Raw genomic sequence first — 17,805 nt, 5'->3', positions numbered from 1 at the left:
GTCTGAACAACAGTGTGACAGCCTATTGCCAGGGTTTTGCCCATAGCTGTTCTTGCAGCGCATAGCAGTCCATAGCAATCGGAGGTTACGGAACATGTATTAAGACCCTCTGAGACAAACGGGTGCCTCGAGACCTAAGCGAATGCCAAACACAGACTACGGCAGGAGCCTCGTTTAATACAGTTTTGACCAAGTGGATGAGTTATTTGCTAGGTTTTATTACAAGCTAAGACAGAGGATTTAGTGTTGTTGGTTTAAACCCACCAACATGAAACATACTTGTTATCAATTGCTAAGGTGAAGGTTCAGGAGGACACTATCTTGAGATGGCATAATCCCTTTATTCCACTGGAATGAAAGGATGTAGTTGGAAGTGTCTCTGCTGATGTCACACTCAAGCTTGCATTGATTGTTTTCCACATCTACATTTTGACTCTTGCTTTTTGTTTCTGGTTTCAGACTCCACTGAAGAATCCACAAAAAAGAACACTTTACCATCTGAAGAAGCAGATCGTGGTGGGGACCCCCCAGCAGCTCCCTCTGAACAAAGTGTGACTCGAGAGGATTCTGGCTTCCTCTGCTGGAAGAAAGGGTGCAACCAAGTGTTCAAAACATCTGCATCGCTCCAGGTGCATTTCACTGAGGTCCACACTGTGCGTCCCCAGCTGCCAGTGTCCGATCGCCATGTCTACAAGTATCGCTGCAACCAGTGTAGTCTGGCCTTCAAGACCATTGAAAAGTTGCAGCTGCACTCCCAGTACCACGTTATCCGGGCAGCCACTATGTGCTGCCTTTGCCAGCGTAGCTTCCGCACTTTCCAGGCTCTGAAGAAACATCTGGAGACCACCCACCTGGAGCTGAGTGAAGCAGACATCCAGCAGCTGTACAGTGGACTTCTGGTGAATGGTGACATGCTAAACATGGGTGACCCCACATTGGCCGAAGATAACACAATGGCAATGGATGAGGACAAGGAGGAAGAGAGTGATCTTGAGGATAAGCAGAGCCCTGCTGGAAGTGATTCAGGATCTATGCCAGAAGACTCGAGCACAGAGCCCAAAAGAGCACTACCTTTCAGAAAAGGCCCCAACTTCACCATGGAGAAGTTCCTAGATCCATCTCGGCCTTACAAGTGCACGGTCTGCAAGGAGTCCTTCACTCAGAAGAACATTCTGCTGGTCCATTACAACTCTGTCTCTCATCTGCACAAGTTGAAACGAGCTCTACAGGAGTCGGCTACTGGGCAGCCTGAGCCCACTAGCAGCCCAGACAACAAGCCTTTTAAATGTAACACTTGCTGTGTAGCCTACAGCCAGAGCTCGACCTTGGAGATCCATATGAGGTCTGTGCTGCACCAGACCAAGGCTCGAGCAGCCAAGTTAGAGGCTGCTAGTGGCAGTGGCGTTAACCACAGTGGGACTGCTAATAGCAGTAATAGTACCTGCCTGGGATCTTCAACACCTAGTCCAGTGAGTACCAGTTCTGCAGCCATTGCCACCAGCACAAGCAGCACTAATTCAGCTCCAACAAACTCCTGTATACTAAGCCAAGCCTCAGCTGACACAATAAGCAGTCTAGCTCAGGGAAATACTGTTAGCCCGAGCATCCACTCCCCATCAGAGCCCAAAGAGGTCAACCGCAAGAAACTTGCAGATATGATTGCATCAAGGCAGCAGCAGCAGCTCCAACAACAGCAGCATCTACAGCAACAGCAACTACAGCAACAACAACAGCAACAAATGCAGCAGCAGCAACTGCAGCAGTTGCAGCAGCAGCAATTTCAACAGCAGCAGATACAGCAGCAGCAACTGCAGCAGCACCAGCTGCAACAACAAGCTCAGTCTTTAGCCCAGGCCCAAGCTCAGGTACAGGCCCATCTTCAGCACGAATTGCAACAGCAAGCTGCAATACTGCAGTCTCAGCTTTTCAACCCATCCCTATTGCCCCACTTCCCAATGACCACAGAGACCCTCATGCAACTTCAGCAACAGCAGCACCTACTGTTCCCCTTCTACATCCCCAGTGCAGAGTTCCAGTTCAGTCCAGAGGTCAGCATGCCTATGACAAGTGGTACCCTCACGCTTACAGGCTCCAACTCCAGTTTAATGGAAGATCTGAAGTCTCAGCTTCCCCCGCAAACCCACCAGCAGATATATCAGCAACAGTCTCAGATGTCTTTGCCTCAAGCTCACCCAACCCTCCTGCAAACGACTCAGCAAACAGAGAAAAAGAACAAAATTAAAGAAAATCCCAAAGAGTCACAAAAGGAAAGGGACTACACAGAGAGAGGTGAAGAGAACTCTGCTTCGAGGGAGCTTCTCTCTGATACTTTCAAGCCCAAAGATAAGAATGAATTATCATCAGGGATAAGTTCAGAACCCTCGCTGCTGCCGCCTCGGATCACATCAGATGCAAGAGGTAATGCCACCAAAGCACTGCTGGAGAACTTTGGCTTTGAATTAGTTATTCAGTACAATGAGAACAAGCAGAAGGTGCAGAAGAAGATTGGGAAGAGCGAGTCAGGGGACTGTCTGGAGAAGCTGGAGTGCAGCATCTGCGGGAAGCTCTTCTCAAACATCCTGATCCTTAAGAGCCACCAGGAGCATGTTCACCAGCACTACTTCTCCTTCAAGCAGCTGGAGGAGTTTGCCAAACAGTACAGAGATCACTATGATAAGTTGTATCCCCTCAGGCCCCTTACACCAGAACCTCCACCCCCACCTCCACCACCCCCACCACCTCCACCACCACCACCTCCAGCAACGCCTCAGCCCGTTCCTCCCACAAACATTCCCATTTCTGCACCATCTATAACCCCACCCACTGTTTCACCGGCCCAGACATCTGTACCACTCACCCAGCTTCCGATGTCCATGGAGCTGCCCATTTTCTCACCACTCATGATGCAAACCATGCCCCTACAAAGCTTGCCAAATCCACTGGGGACCATGGAGTCACTGCCTGCAGACTTGGCTCAACTATACCAACATCAACTCAATCCAAGCCTTCTCCAGCAGCAGCAAAACAAAAGGCCACGCACTCGGATTACAGACGACCAGCTCAGAGTTCTTCGCCAATACTTTGACATCAACAATTCACCCAGTGAAGAGCAGATCAAAGAGATGGCTGACAAGTCGGGACTGCCCCAAAAAGTAATCAAGCACTGGTTCCGTAACACACTATTCAAAGAGCGACAGCGCAACAAAGATTCCCCATACAATTTCAGTAACCCTCCTATCACCAGTTTAGAAGAGTTGAAAATTGACTCCAAGCCCCCATCTCCTGAGCCCCTGAAGCAGCATGAGTACTGGGGCAGCAAACGTTCCTCCCGGACCCGATTCACAGACTACCAACTCCGCGTACTGCAGGACTTTTTTGATGCCAACGCCTATCCAAAAGATGATGAATTTGAGCAGCTGTCTAGCTTACTGAATCTCCCTACTCGGGTTATTGTGGTTTGGTTCCAGAACGCACGTCAGAAAGCTAGGAAGAATTATGAAAACCAAGGTGATGGGAAAGAAGGAGAGCGTCGTGAGCTGACAAATGACCGGTATATTCGAACAAGCAACTTGAATTACCAGTGCAAAAAGTGCAACCTAGTCTTTCAGCGTATTTTTGACCTCATTAAACACCAGAAAAAGCTCTGTTACAAAGATGAGGATGAGGATCTGATGGATGACAGTCAAAATGAAGACTCAATGGATGCCACTGAATTACTGACACCATCAAGCTCATCCTGCAGCACACCCATGCCTTCACAGTCATTTAGCACCCCTGCTCCATCATCCTCTAACACAACCTGCACCACCTTCCTCCAGCACATGGCAGAAGGGGATGACTCCCTTTTGTACAGTTCCAAAGTTGAAGCCACAGATGAGAAACCAAAGCAGTTTGACTCCCCAAGTACACAGCAAAACCAAACTCCAGAACAGCAGATGCAACCAAAGCAAGAGCCTCAGCCACCTGAGACACAGCAACCAGAACCATCTGAACCGAAAACAACCCCATCCCAGCAAAAAAACCCTCCACTGCCCTCTCCGACCTCATCACAACATCAGCAACCCATACAGTGTCCTGCGCCTCAGCCAAGCCCTAGCCCTTCTCATCTATCCCTCAAATCCCTCCACACTTCAAGCCCCCAGCAGCTAGCGAATCTACCTCCTCAGTTGATTCCCTACCAGTGTGACCAGTGCAAGCTTGCATTTCCTTCATTTGAGCATTGGCAGGAGCATCAGCAGCTTCACTTCTTAAGTGCGCAAAACCAATTCATGCATCCTCAGTTCATAGATAGGCCGCTTGATATGTCTTTCATGCTGTTTGATCCGAGTAACCCACTTCTGGCAAGCCAGTTGCTGTCTGGAACTTTACCTCAAGTTCCTACAAGCTCCGCTACTTCTCCCTCAACCCCGACATCCACTATGAACACACTTAAAAGAAAACTTGAGGAAAAGGCAAATGCAAGCCCTGGAGAAAACGATAGTGGGACGGGAGGGGATGAGCCACAGAGAGATAAGCGTCTGAGGACTACCATCACACCAGAGCAGCTAGAGATTCTATACCAAAAGTATCTCCTAGACTCTAACCCCACACGCAAAATGTTGGACCATATTGCTCACGAAGTAGGCTTGAAAAAACGTGTGGTGCAGGTTTGGTTTCAGAACACTCGAGCACGAGAGAGAAAGGGACAGTTCCGAGCAGTGGGGCCAGCCCAGGCCCACAGAAGGTGTCCCTTTTGCAGAGCATTGTTCAAAGCTAAGACTGCTTTAGAAGCTCACATCCGGTCCCGTCACTGGCACGAGGCAAAAAGGGCTGGATACAACTTGACGCTGTCTGCAATGCTATTGGACTGTGATGGTGGTCTGCAGATAAAAAGTGAACTCTTTGACGCGGCCAGCTTTCACCATATGCCTGCAAACAGCAGTGACAACCAATGTATTCCTCTGTCCCCAGTCAGTAAATCCATGGAACTTTCTCCTCGAACACTGCTTAGCCCTTCCTCCATCAAAGTTGAAGGCATGGAAGAATTTGAAAGCCCCTCTATGTCTTCAGTCCACTTGAGCTTCGAACAAACAAAACTGGACAATGACGATTGCTCCTCAGTGAACACTGCGATCACAGATACCACAACCGGAGATGAGGGAAATGCAGACAATGACAGCACAACGGGCATTGTAAATGAAACCAAATCCATGTCTGCTTCCGGTGATGGTTTACCAAAGTCTACCATGATGGCAGTGTCAGAGTATGAAGACCAGCTGTCATCAGGCCTGGTCAGCCCAGCACCCAGCTATTACAGCAAGGATTATGAGAATGAGGCCATTGTGGACTATAGTGAGACTTCCAGCCTTGCAGACCCATGCTCACCTAGCCCTGGTGCCAGTGGTTCAGCAGGCAGGTCAGGAGACAGTGGAGACCGGCCTGGGCAAAAACGTTTCCGTACACAAATGTCCAACCTCCAGCTAAAAGTTTTAAAATCATGCTTTAATGACTATAGGACACCTACCATGCTGGAATGTGAGGTGCTGGGCAATGACATAGGACTGCCAAAGAGAGTAGTTCAAGTCTGGTTCCAGAATGCCAGAGCAAAGGATAAGAAGTCGAAACTGAGCATGGCAAAGCACTTCGGCATTAACCAAACAAGCTATGAGGGACCCAAGACAGAGTGTACTTTGTGCAGCATCAAATACAGTGCACGGTTGTCTGTTCGTGACCATATCTTCTCTCTACAGCATATCTCCAAAGTTAAAGATGCCATTGGAAGCCAGTTGGACAAAGAGAAAGAATATTTTGATCCAGCTACCGTTCGCCAGCTCATGGCTCAACAGGAGCTGGACCGTATCAAGAAAGCAAATGAGGTACTTGGACTGGCTGCCCAGCAACAAGGCATGTTTGATAACACTTCTTTGCAAGCGCTTAACCTCCCGGCCACATACCCAGCACTTCAGGGCATCCCTCCGGTCCTGCTCCCAGGCCTCAGCAGCCCATCCCTGCCAGGATTCGCCACATCTAATTCAGGTGAGTGTTAACATTGCTAGCTACATTGTTCAAGGTCTATGCCATCAAGAGTACTGGGTTGATAATGTTTGGGTTTTCATTGCAAGGCTCACTCTGTGGCTATTTTTCAAATAATTCTTGTGGCATCTCATTGGGGTTTGAGGCTGTATCCTTTTACTTGACATTGAGTCCTTCTTTTTTTCCTGCTCCCCTTTTTAACCCATATTTATCAATCTCAGGGTTACCTAGTTGGAAGATTTGCTGGTCAAACCAGCAATCCTCCTTCAATTGGCAGACTTCCCTGGTCAGGATTCCCAGTCCTTTCTAAGGAAGAATGTTAACACAGGAGGAACATATCAATCCTATCCTCAACAGGTATCTTTCCCATTATCAAGGGAACTAAGCTTTGCTTTCTCCAGCAGGCCGTCCTTTTCGCTGTACAAGCCAGCGACCCCTCAGGGTTCATACTGCTTCAGATCTATGTACGTACTGTGCATTCATAACAGGCGTGCTCAGGAGAGAATCTTCTTCGAGGCATGTGGGTGATGGAGGACAGAATAGGAGGAAGAGGGATGATGGGGAATGGAAAAATAACAGCAGCAGTACATGAAGGCCATTATATGCTTTTGCCAGGTTCAAGAGTTATGGCTTCGGTGATATTTGAACAGGAGGTGAGCATGCTTTCTTCATCTGAAAGAGTGGATGCCAGGGGGGGGGGGGGGGGGCATCTACATGAGAGGATGATTTCAGATGGAACTGTGGACTGTGAAAGACAATGACCATTTTATGAAGAAACCTCTGATTTGCAGGAGCTTAGAATAGAGCTCACTAGACCAGCCTTGAGATGGAGAGAAACATTGTAACCAACCTTTTCAGTGAGTTTTTTTAATAAACATGCATTTAATGATGTTTGTACCCCTGTGCTTCAAGAGACGAATAGGGGATCCCTTCGGGGTAGTACTAGTTTCATATGTGAGCTGCTGTTGTGAGATAGGCCATTTAACCACTGAACTATAACCGTGAAAGTAATGGGTTTAATTTTGACCATAGAGACTAATTTGCACCATAACATTGAACATTTCCTGTTTGGGCACAAAACTTTCATCCAATCTCCCCATAGATTTAACAGTTATCTCTTAAACACACACAGATTTCACCACGCCTCGTACAAAATACAAATGGAAAAATTATCCTGGGTAATATAGATCATGAAGTCATAAGGGCCAAGCGTCGCCCTGTAGACTGGAAGTATCAGATTTGTGTGACGGTCTCATCTTTGTTAGCAAGTAAAGTTGAGGCCAGAAAACTGCTTACATTTATCACTTTCATGATGGTCCTTGACCTAACTGCTAATGTTGATCTAATGACTTGAATAATCGCCTCTGTGAACTATTCTCACGCCTCTGCAGCACCCTCCAACACTCCACTGAATAAGAAATTCTGAAGCCTAATTTGTTGCTTCTCTTGGGTAAAATCCTGGAACTCTAGTGCTTACCCAGAGGATGTTCCCCGAAAAACTCTGTCTTTTTTCCTGCCTCTTCAATATATACATAGGATTTTTTAAGGAAGGTCACTCACTGATAATCGTATTGTTGTAATGTCCTTCTTTTGAACACTTTCTAGAATTTACACAGTAAAGACTGACCGCAGTGTTGAAGTCTGCCCTTCCAGTCATGACTCCTATCCATAGCATTTGTTTAAGCATAGGTCCAAGTAAGTAACATTATAAACAGTAGCACATCAGTGGTGCACTAACGCCATTATCTGTAGTCCTAGATTCAGGTGATCCTGTCTGGGCTTACATTGATAATTAGGAATAATTTGGGGAAGGCTGGGTAGTACCTCTATTCGGTCTTTGCCTTCTGGAGACAGACTGCAAAGGGGGTCTGCAAACTCCCTACCTTTACTGGAGCCTTCATTGATGGCATGGTTAGAAATAAACATTATGCAAAAGAGACAAATGCAAATGTTAAGTACCAGTTAAACATGTGCTCACAAAGGCTTCTTCGGCAGACAAATCAGGGATCTGAGATCTTTTGAACTCAAAGAGAAACATTTACAACCCAATTATGACTTATAAGAAGTAAATTCTAATATACCTGAGGACCTCTTTTCCTTCTGATTTCCTCTGATTGCATATAAAATATGACTGCACAAACCCCGTAATTAATTATGGAAATAGGCTGTGGATGGCAGTGTGTGATAAAAAAATATAGTTGGAATTATAGGTGAAAACCTCTTTTGTGTCTTACCGAGGAATTAGCTAATGATTTTAATGTTACCTGCTTCTGCGTTTTTAACCTCACTGTTTTTTCTGTTGCTTTCAGCTTTAAGTTCCCCAAAACCTAACCCGATGGGGGGAACCAGCTCAACTGCTCCATCACCAGGACTTCCTACATCTGGACAACCAAATAAGCAGCCTGCCAATTCACTCAGCTCCATGACTCCGTCACAGACCACCACCACTGCCACCACTACCACCTCAACTGTGTCAACCACACCCCACCACCCTCAGCCACCAGAGCAACGCAAGGAGAAGGAGAACGAGAAAGTGAAGGAAAAGGAGAAAGTCCGAGTAAAGGTGGAGCCCCAGGCCGCCTCCCGAAAGGAGAAGGGTGAGGTACCTGCATCAACTGCTGCCCCTTTGCCGGGTATAGAGTACGTTGTGGACCCAACCCAGCTTCAAGCTCTGCAGGCAGCTCTGAGCTCCGACCCTACGGCCTTGTTGACGAGCCAGTTCCTTCCCTACTTTGTGCCCGGCTTCTCTCCGTATTACAGCCCCCAGATGCCTGCCACCTTGCAGGGTGGGTACCTGCAGCCAATGTATGGTATGGAAAGCCTGTTCCCTTACAACCCTGCACTTTCCCAAGCTGTCATGGGGCTGTCTCCTGGTTCCCTGCTGCAGCAGTATCAGCAATATCAGCAGAGCCTGCAAGAAGCGTTACAACAGCAGCAGAGGCAACTTCAGCAGAAGCAGCAACAGCAGCAGCTGCATCAGCAGCAGCTGCATCTCCACCACCAACAGCAGCAGCAGCAGCACCACCAGCAGCAGCAGCATCATCATCATCACCACCACCACCAACAGCAGCAGCAGCAACAACAGCATCACCATCATCATCACCACCACCACAAACAGCAACACCAGAAACAGCAGCAGCAACAGCCCAAAGTAAGCCAAACCCCAGCTCTCCGGGGGGCTGCCTCCCCAGACCCTGCCAAAGAATCCCCCAAGCCAGAAGAGCAGAAATCCATGCCCCCTGAGGTGCCCTTCCCCCCCGCCCCCCAAGAACAGAAAGCAGCAGACAGCAAATGTGCGGACTCTCTTTGTGAGCCCTTCATTTTCCCAAAGGTGCAGTACAGCTTGGTTTGCCGGAAGTGCCAGGCGGGCTTCAGCAGCGAGGAGTCGGCCACGGCCCACCTGCAGTCCGTCTGCTTCCGGGGCCAGTCTGTGGTGAACTTGCAGGAGCAGATGAGCCGCGTCCCCGCAGCGGGCGGTGGCTCGCACCACTGCCTGGCGTGCGAGGCCACTCTCTCCGGGGACGAAGCCCTGAGTGAGCACCTGGAGTCCTCCTTGCACAAACAAAGAACAATCAAAAGAGCAGCGAAAAACGCCAAAGAGCACCCCAGTTTATTACCTCACTCTGCCTGCTTCCCCGACCCGAACACCACATCTACCTCGCAGTCTGCCACGCGCGCGAATGACAGCTCCCCGCCCCGCCCCTCCGCCGCCGCCCACGCGGGCTCCATCCAGGCATGGCCTCAAGCCGCGCCCTCGTCGTTCCCCCCTCTCTCCTCCTCCTCAACGGTTACCTCAAGTTCATGCAGCACCTCAGGGGTCCAGACCTCGGTACCAACAGACGGCTTCTCCGAGGAGTCGGATTCAGATCTTAGCCAAAAGTCCGAAGGGCCAGGGAGCCCGGGGGAGGGTCCCAAAGACCCCAGCTGCTGTCAGGACACTTCTAGGGTTAGTGTAGGAACAGACTCCCTCTGACTGTAAAGCTTTGAAGATGGACAAGAAAAGAAAAAAACACTAAAAGATAAATTTAAATTAAAAAAAGGTTAATAACAAAAACCACTTTCAAAAACACGAAAGACTAACTGCAAATTCCAAAGCTTCTAACCAAAAACGGAGAAAAACATAGCAAGACTGATGTGTGGATAGCTTTTCCTTAACCCTCCGCCAGCACTACGTTCTGTCAAACTTTCCCCTCTTTCTTTTTTTCGGAATTGCAAATGGTTTCTCCCTTTTGTTCTTCGGAAGGCACCAGTATCCGCGAAAGAAGTGGGCTGTGTATGGCATCCATGCGGCCCTTGTATTCCACTGGCCCTCGCCCTGCCCCGGACCACCGGTGTCCATCACTGGTCTGCTGGCCGCAGGGGGGGGGGGAGTAGCTGACCTGCTTCCCCTAACCCATTTCATACAACCCCAGCAGTACTTTTGAAAAACAGGAAAACCAAATTGTAAAAGTCCTTTTTGTTCTGGGTCGCATTCTCTCTTCTAATTCTGAAATCCTTTATATTTATAATCCAGGTGAAGTACTCCTGATGCAGCTCAGGGTGATAATAATGTGGGCCATGTTGACATCCCAAAGCATTTCAAAATATCTTTTTTATCTCGTAGTTCTGTCATTTCAAATGACTTTTTTTTAAGTTCCATGTTTAAATTATAAGCACAAAAATCCAAAACACTTTTCCTGAAAGGGCCAGTATGCGAACTGCAGAAGGTTGTCCAGCACCCACCTGTGCATCTGGTTTCAGGGCATTAGAATACACACATTTCCATGAAGACAGTTTTCTCGGTGTCCAGTGTTTCAGCAGAGAAGTTTTTCAGACCTTTAACAGAGCAATGATCACTGTAGGGAGGTGTAACAGAGGAGCCAAAGTCTGCACTGCCCAGGTCAAAGCAAGTCTGGTGGCAAGTCTGGCAATCCTGCATTGTGTATGTGTGTGTGCGTGTCTCAAAATTTGCAGATTGGCAGAGATTCTTCATATGTAATCAGTGGTTGAAGTGCTCAGGATCTATGGGGGACAACCTTCCAAACCTTTTTTAATTTTACAGTAACAGTTTACAAGTTATGGTAAAAAAACGACTGCTCCAGAATTGTTAATGCTGACTTTCAGCATTACCTCCGGAGCACAAATCCTGTACTTTTTTATGCACTTCAGCCTCTGCTTGTAATGTGAAAAATACATAATGCTGTAGTCCTAAATTTACCTGCAGCTTTCTACTCGCGCACACCCTGGGACCAAAGGATGGAAACATTTATATTGGCTACCAACACTGTGGCCATCATGTCCAGTCTTCTTCTGAAGTCCAAAAAAAGCTTTCTGGACCCAGTGATGGGAATAACACACAAACTATGGTGGGAATAGAAAGTATTCCCACAATACCCTTCCATCCACTGCCTCTACAGACCAAAAGCAAAATGCATCCCTATGCAGTTTACCTTTTTGCAACCTACAATCTTCCAGACATCCGGCATGGTATTACCATGTATATATATGCCTGAAAATTAAATATAGATCTCCAGATACCTTGACGGTCGCTCAATGTACCTAAGAGATGAGGAAACTGAGTTTAGAGGATAACATATGGTCTGCTACATAAGACCAGGCTCCTTTCACTAGCTGTGTTGGTAGAAGTAAATCACCATTCTAGGAGGGATACGTTCTTGTACCATTAGATACCGGAAAATAAAGTAGTGATTTTTATCTATGAATAGCCCACAGGGTCTTTTCCCTTTCCTTTTTTTTTGCATCAAATGTGTTTTTAATAGATTGTATGAATTTTATCATCGGTTTCCCCTCTTAAAGTAGTCCGAGAACTATCATATTTTATAGAACATGAAAGAAACTGAATTGTCTCTTAAGCACTTACAAAGAGGTGTTCTTGTTTGCCTGCTCAGTGATTCTCATTTAAAGAGCTTCAGAAATGATAAGGGAATGAAAAGGTCCACCCAATATTCAAAGTCGTTATTTTCAGCTTACACATCATGGTGGCGAAATTTGTCACACCACTGATTTATTTTGTAGAGGATTCTAGCGAAGTGGAAACATAGCAGAATCATGGTTTGACGTCCTATTCAAAATTTAAAAAATAAGCCATGTGTTAGTAATATCAGCGATATTAAAATACATACTTTGGAATCATTCCAAAAGTCCAGTAGCCTGATCTTTCAGCTCAGCCTATTCATTTTCTTCTGTACATTTTTAGACTATACTGGCTGTTACAGTGTTTGTCTATTAGCATGTTTCTGTATATCTTTGGTATTTTGAGGCATCCTTTTAATATCCCTGAAAAATATCAAAGAAACAGAAATCCGAGAGGTCTGAAGCAAGCACTGGGAGTGATCATTGACTGTGCCAGAGAACAAATATAGTTGGCTGTTTAGTAGTTGCTATGTTCTTTAATCAGGTTTGATAGATTAGCCAGCATTCTAGACGATTTAGCCGGCTTTGCAGTTGGCGCCTTTGCCTGGGCAGCATGCAGGGTTATATTTTTTATTCTTGAGCTAGGACACATACATCAATTAAAACATTTGCCCAAAAAACTTGATTTCAAAATTGAAAAACTACAGAACGATTAAAGAGGACCTTAGGTATTCCACTTGAGGTCAACCATGCCTACTGCCAGATTATCAAATAATGTCGGAATCCCACTCAGCACCATATCGCCCCTGAGCTGCATCGGAAAATACTTGAACTGGATACTCTAATTGTATGTGAATAAGTATATGAATATATATATATATGAACAATGTTTTTTCCAGAAAGAATTTTCTTTTTGATGCCGTCGTCACCAGTTCGAAGTGGGCAGAAAATCCTCAGGGGGTAAAGCATGAGTGAACTCTGTGACTGTACCGGAGATTAAAGTGAGCTTTCTCTGCTGAAGCCAATGTTTGTTTTTTTATTTTTTTTAATGGGGAATTCATCGACACACTCTCACTTTGCGGGAAAACCAAAATTTTTCAGAAATCCAACACACACAACGTTTGCGGACTCCTAGCTGAAAATACAAAACAAGAACAGGTTTGAAAAGGAAAAAACAGACTTTCTGTATTTATGGTAGCTCTGACCATTTTTTGGTGTTCAGTAGGTTGTTGCATTGGAAAAATTAACTTTACTGTAATCAGTATGGTAGATTTAAAAGAAAAAAGACTTTTGTGTACATTTAGCTTTTCTATTCTGCCGAAGACTCTTCATTTGATGTTGTACTGTTCATTCTTAGCGGATAGATTAGCCAGTCTCCTTCTGTGCTTCTCCCTTTTCCCCATGTCTCCAGCCTCCCCCCATTCTAACTCTTCCATCCAACCTCCTTTCATCCCCAAAAACCTCTCCCTCTGTAGAAAGAGGCAGCACTTACAATGGTCCCTAATTCAAGCAATACTGGCTCTCCGAGTGGGCACTCCGAGCCGGCAGCGAAGCAGTAACTCCCAAGAGGCAGGGTATTCGCAGACCATTATTACCTAACGCAGGTAGCACAGCCTTTGCCTCTGCCTCTAGGCCAAACAAGGGCTCTAAGCCAACAAGGGCCGTTTTCCCCCAAAGGGTGTACAACGGAATGTTTCTTTTTAGTGTTCTTTAACCAAAGTCACTTAAAAATGAGTGGGTGATGTGTGTACATATACACACATCACACACACAGTATATTGTTTTGAGATGCCAGTCAAGATGTGCACTATCAGCTTTAATTCAGACCTATCAGGAAAATCGAGTTCCTGATGGCCCTATGGTGCCACTTGGTTAGCACACAAGACCATTGTATCATGGCCTGGCATTGATTACTGGCATGTAATTATACAATTCTACTTTCTGTACTTCATATTTATTTTTAAAAGCTTTCCCTTTACATGCCCTTTCAATGAAGTTGTGGGGGTATATTTGTGGTCCTTAGAACATGTAGCTCTTTACCAAATTTTCTGCTGGTCTCCTTACATGCAGTTTGATCACAATAGGATCCGAACACCTTCGTAGTTACCTATCAGTTGCTTCTCCCAACCCTCCCACCCCTTTCTCTAGTGCACTCATATTTTGATCATGATATCGCTCTAAACAAATTTTGGAAACCTCATGAAAAACTAATAATGGCCCAGTCATTTCTGTTTCTGCAGGTTATGTTTTCATTCTTGTTGTGATCATATAGTCTGCATTCATTTCTTCCTGTTTACCTCTCTTTTCTTCCTCTCTGACTGACTTCCTCTTCTCCAACCCCAAATCTTCCCCTTCCCTTCTCTGTAACAAGGCTGCAGTCTGTTCTTTTAAAAAAAGTACAAAAAATCCAAAAATCTTTTTTAAAGCGATGTTTTAACCTTTTTTCCTTCTGAAAGAAATGTCATGCTTTACTTAAAATCCAAAGACTTTCTCCTTTCCCTGCTGGCACTTCAAGAGGAGACAAGGCTTCGTTTGACTTGAGAATTTGTTTTTAATTTAAAAAAAACAAAAATACGTTTAAATAAAGGTCAAAAAATGAAGAAAAGGGGGCCTGTTTGTGATCTGTGCATCTTCTGGCATTAGAAATTTAGTGTTTGTGCAGAAAGAAAATTGTTGTAAGAAGCTGTTGTATCATGGTCAGTGTTCTTTCTTTGGCGCTCATGTTTGTGGGGTGACCGGCTGTGACTAACAAAGCTCGAAAGGAGTAAATATGAAAACTGGAATTTACGGATGCCTGTAGATATTGTAGTTGTGGCAAATTCTTGCTCACATAATTAGGTAAAGAGAATCAATGTACATGTTAATGCTAGTCTAGTCTAGTCTAACCTTGTGACTGAAAAGTACACTTTGAATGTTTTGTAAGCTGACGACCTACAACAGATACACTTTTACTAAAAATGAGGGTGAAATGATTGAATGTAAAAGGAGGAAATGACCTAATAAGGCCGTTGAGAGCGCATTCTCGTTCGCTTCATCATCCTGATTGCAGACCTGGCAGGCCAGGCACAAGAACAGGATACTCGCCCTTCCAGTCCTCATAGCAGCCATTGGGGATCGTTACGTAGTTTTCTTATTTGTAAACACTGCTGCCCCGGAGTGCTGAGCTACACTCTGACCAAATGGGATACTTGATGAGTTTTTCAACTAATGTAAAAACTTCTTGCTTTTGGTCATATAGAACTGGAATATATGTTGTAAACCTAATTGCTTTCCAAATAAAAAAAGGTGCAAATTACCCCAAAATGCACCTTTAGACAGCTGGACTCGTTCTCTGCATATGGTGGCAGGGCACAGTAGTGAGCTATTATCAAAACCTTTTTCAGGCTCATTTTAGTTCCCATCCCTTCCCCACAGTTCCCAGCCCTTCCCTCACTTCATTGTTGCAGAGCTGTCCATACTCTTGGGTTGGGAAAGGTTAATGGAAGGATGGCTCAACCTATTCTTCTCTAAGGTAAGTGAGCTGCTCGTCAAAACAGTGTTACATCATTTTCAAGGACTGATCATATCTGTCCTGTAGTCCCATGACTGACTAATTGTGCCAGTTCTCAATCCTAAAGCTTCTTCTCGCATCACTGGTTTTGCTCTGCCGCTTTCCACTGTGTGGCCTGAAAAAGTTCACTTATTCTTCATCTTGAGTTTTTCATACATAGCCATATACAGCAAACAGTCCTATCCATGTGCTGGATGTATTGGCACCTTTCAACAAAAGATAACACTTCTTCTATGAATCTGTTTTTTGTTTACCTAGCTCGAGGTTAAATTAATTATCAAAAGGTAGCATGGGAGATGCACAAAAAATGTGTCTGTGAGTGGGTCGGCAAACAAAGTGCCTAGATAAGATGGCCCTCCAACTCAGAGCAGGTCAACCCATCAAAGGACTTGTTATGGGCAAGACTAGAACATTGAATTGGCATCACTCTTCCCTTTCTTCATCATCAGCATTGAAGATGCAAGTAAATGCAATGAGAGGGCTCCGTAGTAGATTGTCAAGTCGTAAATGTTCTCTCGTAGGGGATTTCCATGTTTAGTCATAAGCACTTGAATAGCCCTACCCACATGCGGAGATCCGGAGCACTTCTTTTAGATATATCTTCTTAAGTGGATATTGTTCGCCTTTCTTCAGGTAGGCCTGTAAAGGCACTTAAGAGATAGAGAGACAATAATGCAGCCTAAATACATAGGTTACACTGGCCACATCTGCATCTTGAAGTGCAAAAAGGCTGCCTGTACACTATATTTTGCGTAATTTTCAGTGTTTAACACACAGAAGAATCCCCTTTGCAAAACTCCTTTTTTCATGATAGAGGTGAGAGAGGACAGATTAGCCTCATAGGATGCCATTATATGTCTTGAAATTAGAGGCTGTTCCTTTAAGGCTCCAGAGACCACCAGTATCCCATCTTGCACAACTAGTGGCAGTTACGTCAGTTCTTTTTTCCAGCTCCTGCTATCAGGACCCTGGAGCATTGAGCTCAACCAATTTTGTTTTTTGTCTTAAAAATTAACTTCTGAATTTCACCAATAACTACTTCACTCAATGTCTTTGGCCGCTCCCTATCCTTTTCTGTCTTTTTCTGACAATAATTTATAGTTTTCACTTAAAAATGACATCTCTTTTTGAAAAGTATCCAGACTGTTGTAGACAGAAGGGCAAGACTGATTGTCACAGAGTCTGTATACTCTGTTTGCCTGAAAGTCAGGTTCCTGTCTCTTATCTGATTTGTAAAACGTTCTCAAAGCACACTCTGCGTGACAGAGAGAAGCTTCGTCTCCAAGGAGCAGCGGAGCGACGAAAACAGAAGATGCAATCCTCAGGTGAGACATCAGTGTGAGGAGAGGGTCAGTCCTTTAGCAGGGCTCTGTCTTCAGCCTCTGGAGGGCTCTCCAGCAGAAGAAGGGCTAAAAAAGATGCCGGTCTTAGTCGACGTTGAGGACGATGACGTCGAGAGGAGGTACTGCGCCAACCTGTTTGCCATCGACCCAGGGCTCAATGGCAAAAAAAATTTGACGTTCTATGTCGAGAGCAAGAATTTTGATGTCTGTTGCAACGTCGATGACGAGGACACCCCGTTCTGCGTCAACGCATCCCCGCCGATCGACATTGACACATGGACACAGTCTCTCGACATCAAGACACCACCGTTGATCGCCGACACCCCCACCGTCGGTCGATGCCAAAACATAGTCGTAGATCGCCGTCAAGACAAGAACTGCCATTGAGGTGTCGTCGACAGTCCCCATTGACAAGTAGATCGACATCAAGGGGGACGGAAAGATCATCTTTAGTGACTTTGTCAGCCTCCTCAAGTCTTCAAGAAGCGCGTAAAAAGAGAAGACTAATATATATACAACAGATTCAGATTATTCTCGAACCTATTACCCTTCTCGGGATGTCCTCTCTCCGACGCCAATGCTTCCTCCTCAGCATCCTTCCCCCCATCTGCGGAACCAAGACCTCCGCCTCTACCACTGCCACCACTAAGAGCAAGGTCTAGTTCTCGCACTCTACATCGGTCTCACAGACGAGGACGCTCCGCTACTCCTGCATACAGACCTGGTCCCTTATTCTGTTGTGGTGGCGGCAAAGAAGCAACATGCCACGGTTCCAACCTCGACAGTGCCACCGGACAAAGAGAGCCAAAAAATAGACTCAGGAGGGAGGAAGGTTTGTAACACAGCAGCGACTCTCATAAGAGCAGCCAGTGCCGCAGTCTTACTAGGCAGATATAACAGGGAGCTGTGGGAATAGCTCCAACAGTTTGTGGACTACCTCCCTAGAGACAAGCGAGAGGACTTTAATGAGATCCTGACAGAAGGTCTCCTGGTTTCTAATCAAGCGATAAGCGCAGCAGCAGACACATCTCTTCTTGCTGCACACAA

General features: G+C 45.7%; 1 protein-coding gene across 2 annotated transcripts in view; it reads left to right on the top strand.

The window, feature by feature from the left end:
- ZFHX3 (zinc finger homeobox 3) overlaps window positions 1–14,449 on the top strand; it is a 381,379-nt gene extending 366,930 nt beyond the window's left edge. For both annotated transcript variants that reach the window (XM_086945559.1, XM_086945558.1), the window contains 2 exons: window positions 460–6,015; window positions 8,322–14,449. In XM_086945559.1, coding sequence (XP_086801685.1) covers window positions 460–6,015; window positions 8,322–9,985 — 7,220 coding nt within the window. In that variant the 3' untranslated portion in view covers window positions 9,986–14,449. The remainder of the gene's footprint in view (window positions 1–459; window positions 6,016–8,321) is intronic.
- The last annotated feature ends 3,356 nt before the right edge of the window (window positions 14,450–17,805 follow it).

Source organism: Lissotriton vulgaris, chromosome 12 (assembly GCF_964263255.1).
Source record: "Lissotriton vulgaris chromosome 12, aLisVul1.2, whole genome shotgun sequence".
NCBI lineage: Eukaryota > Metazoa > Chordata > Amphibia > Caudata > Salamandridae > Lissotriton > Lissotriton vulgaris.
This window is presented reverse-complemented; position numbering and strand designations above follow the sequence as displayed.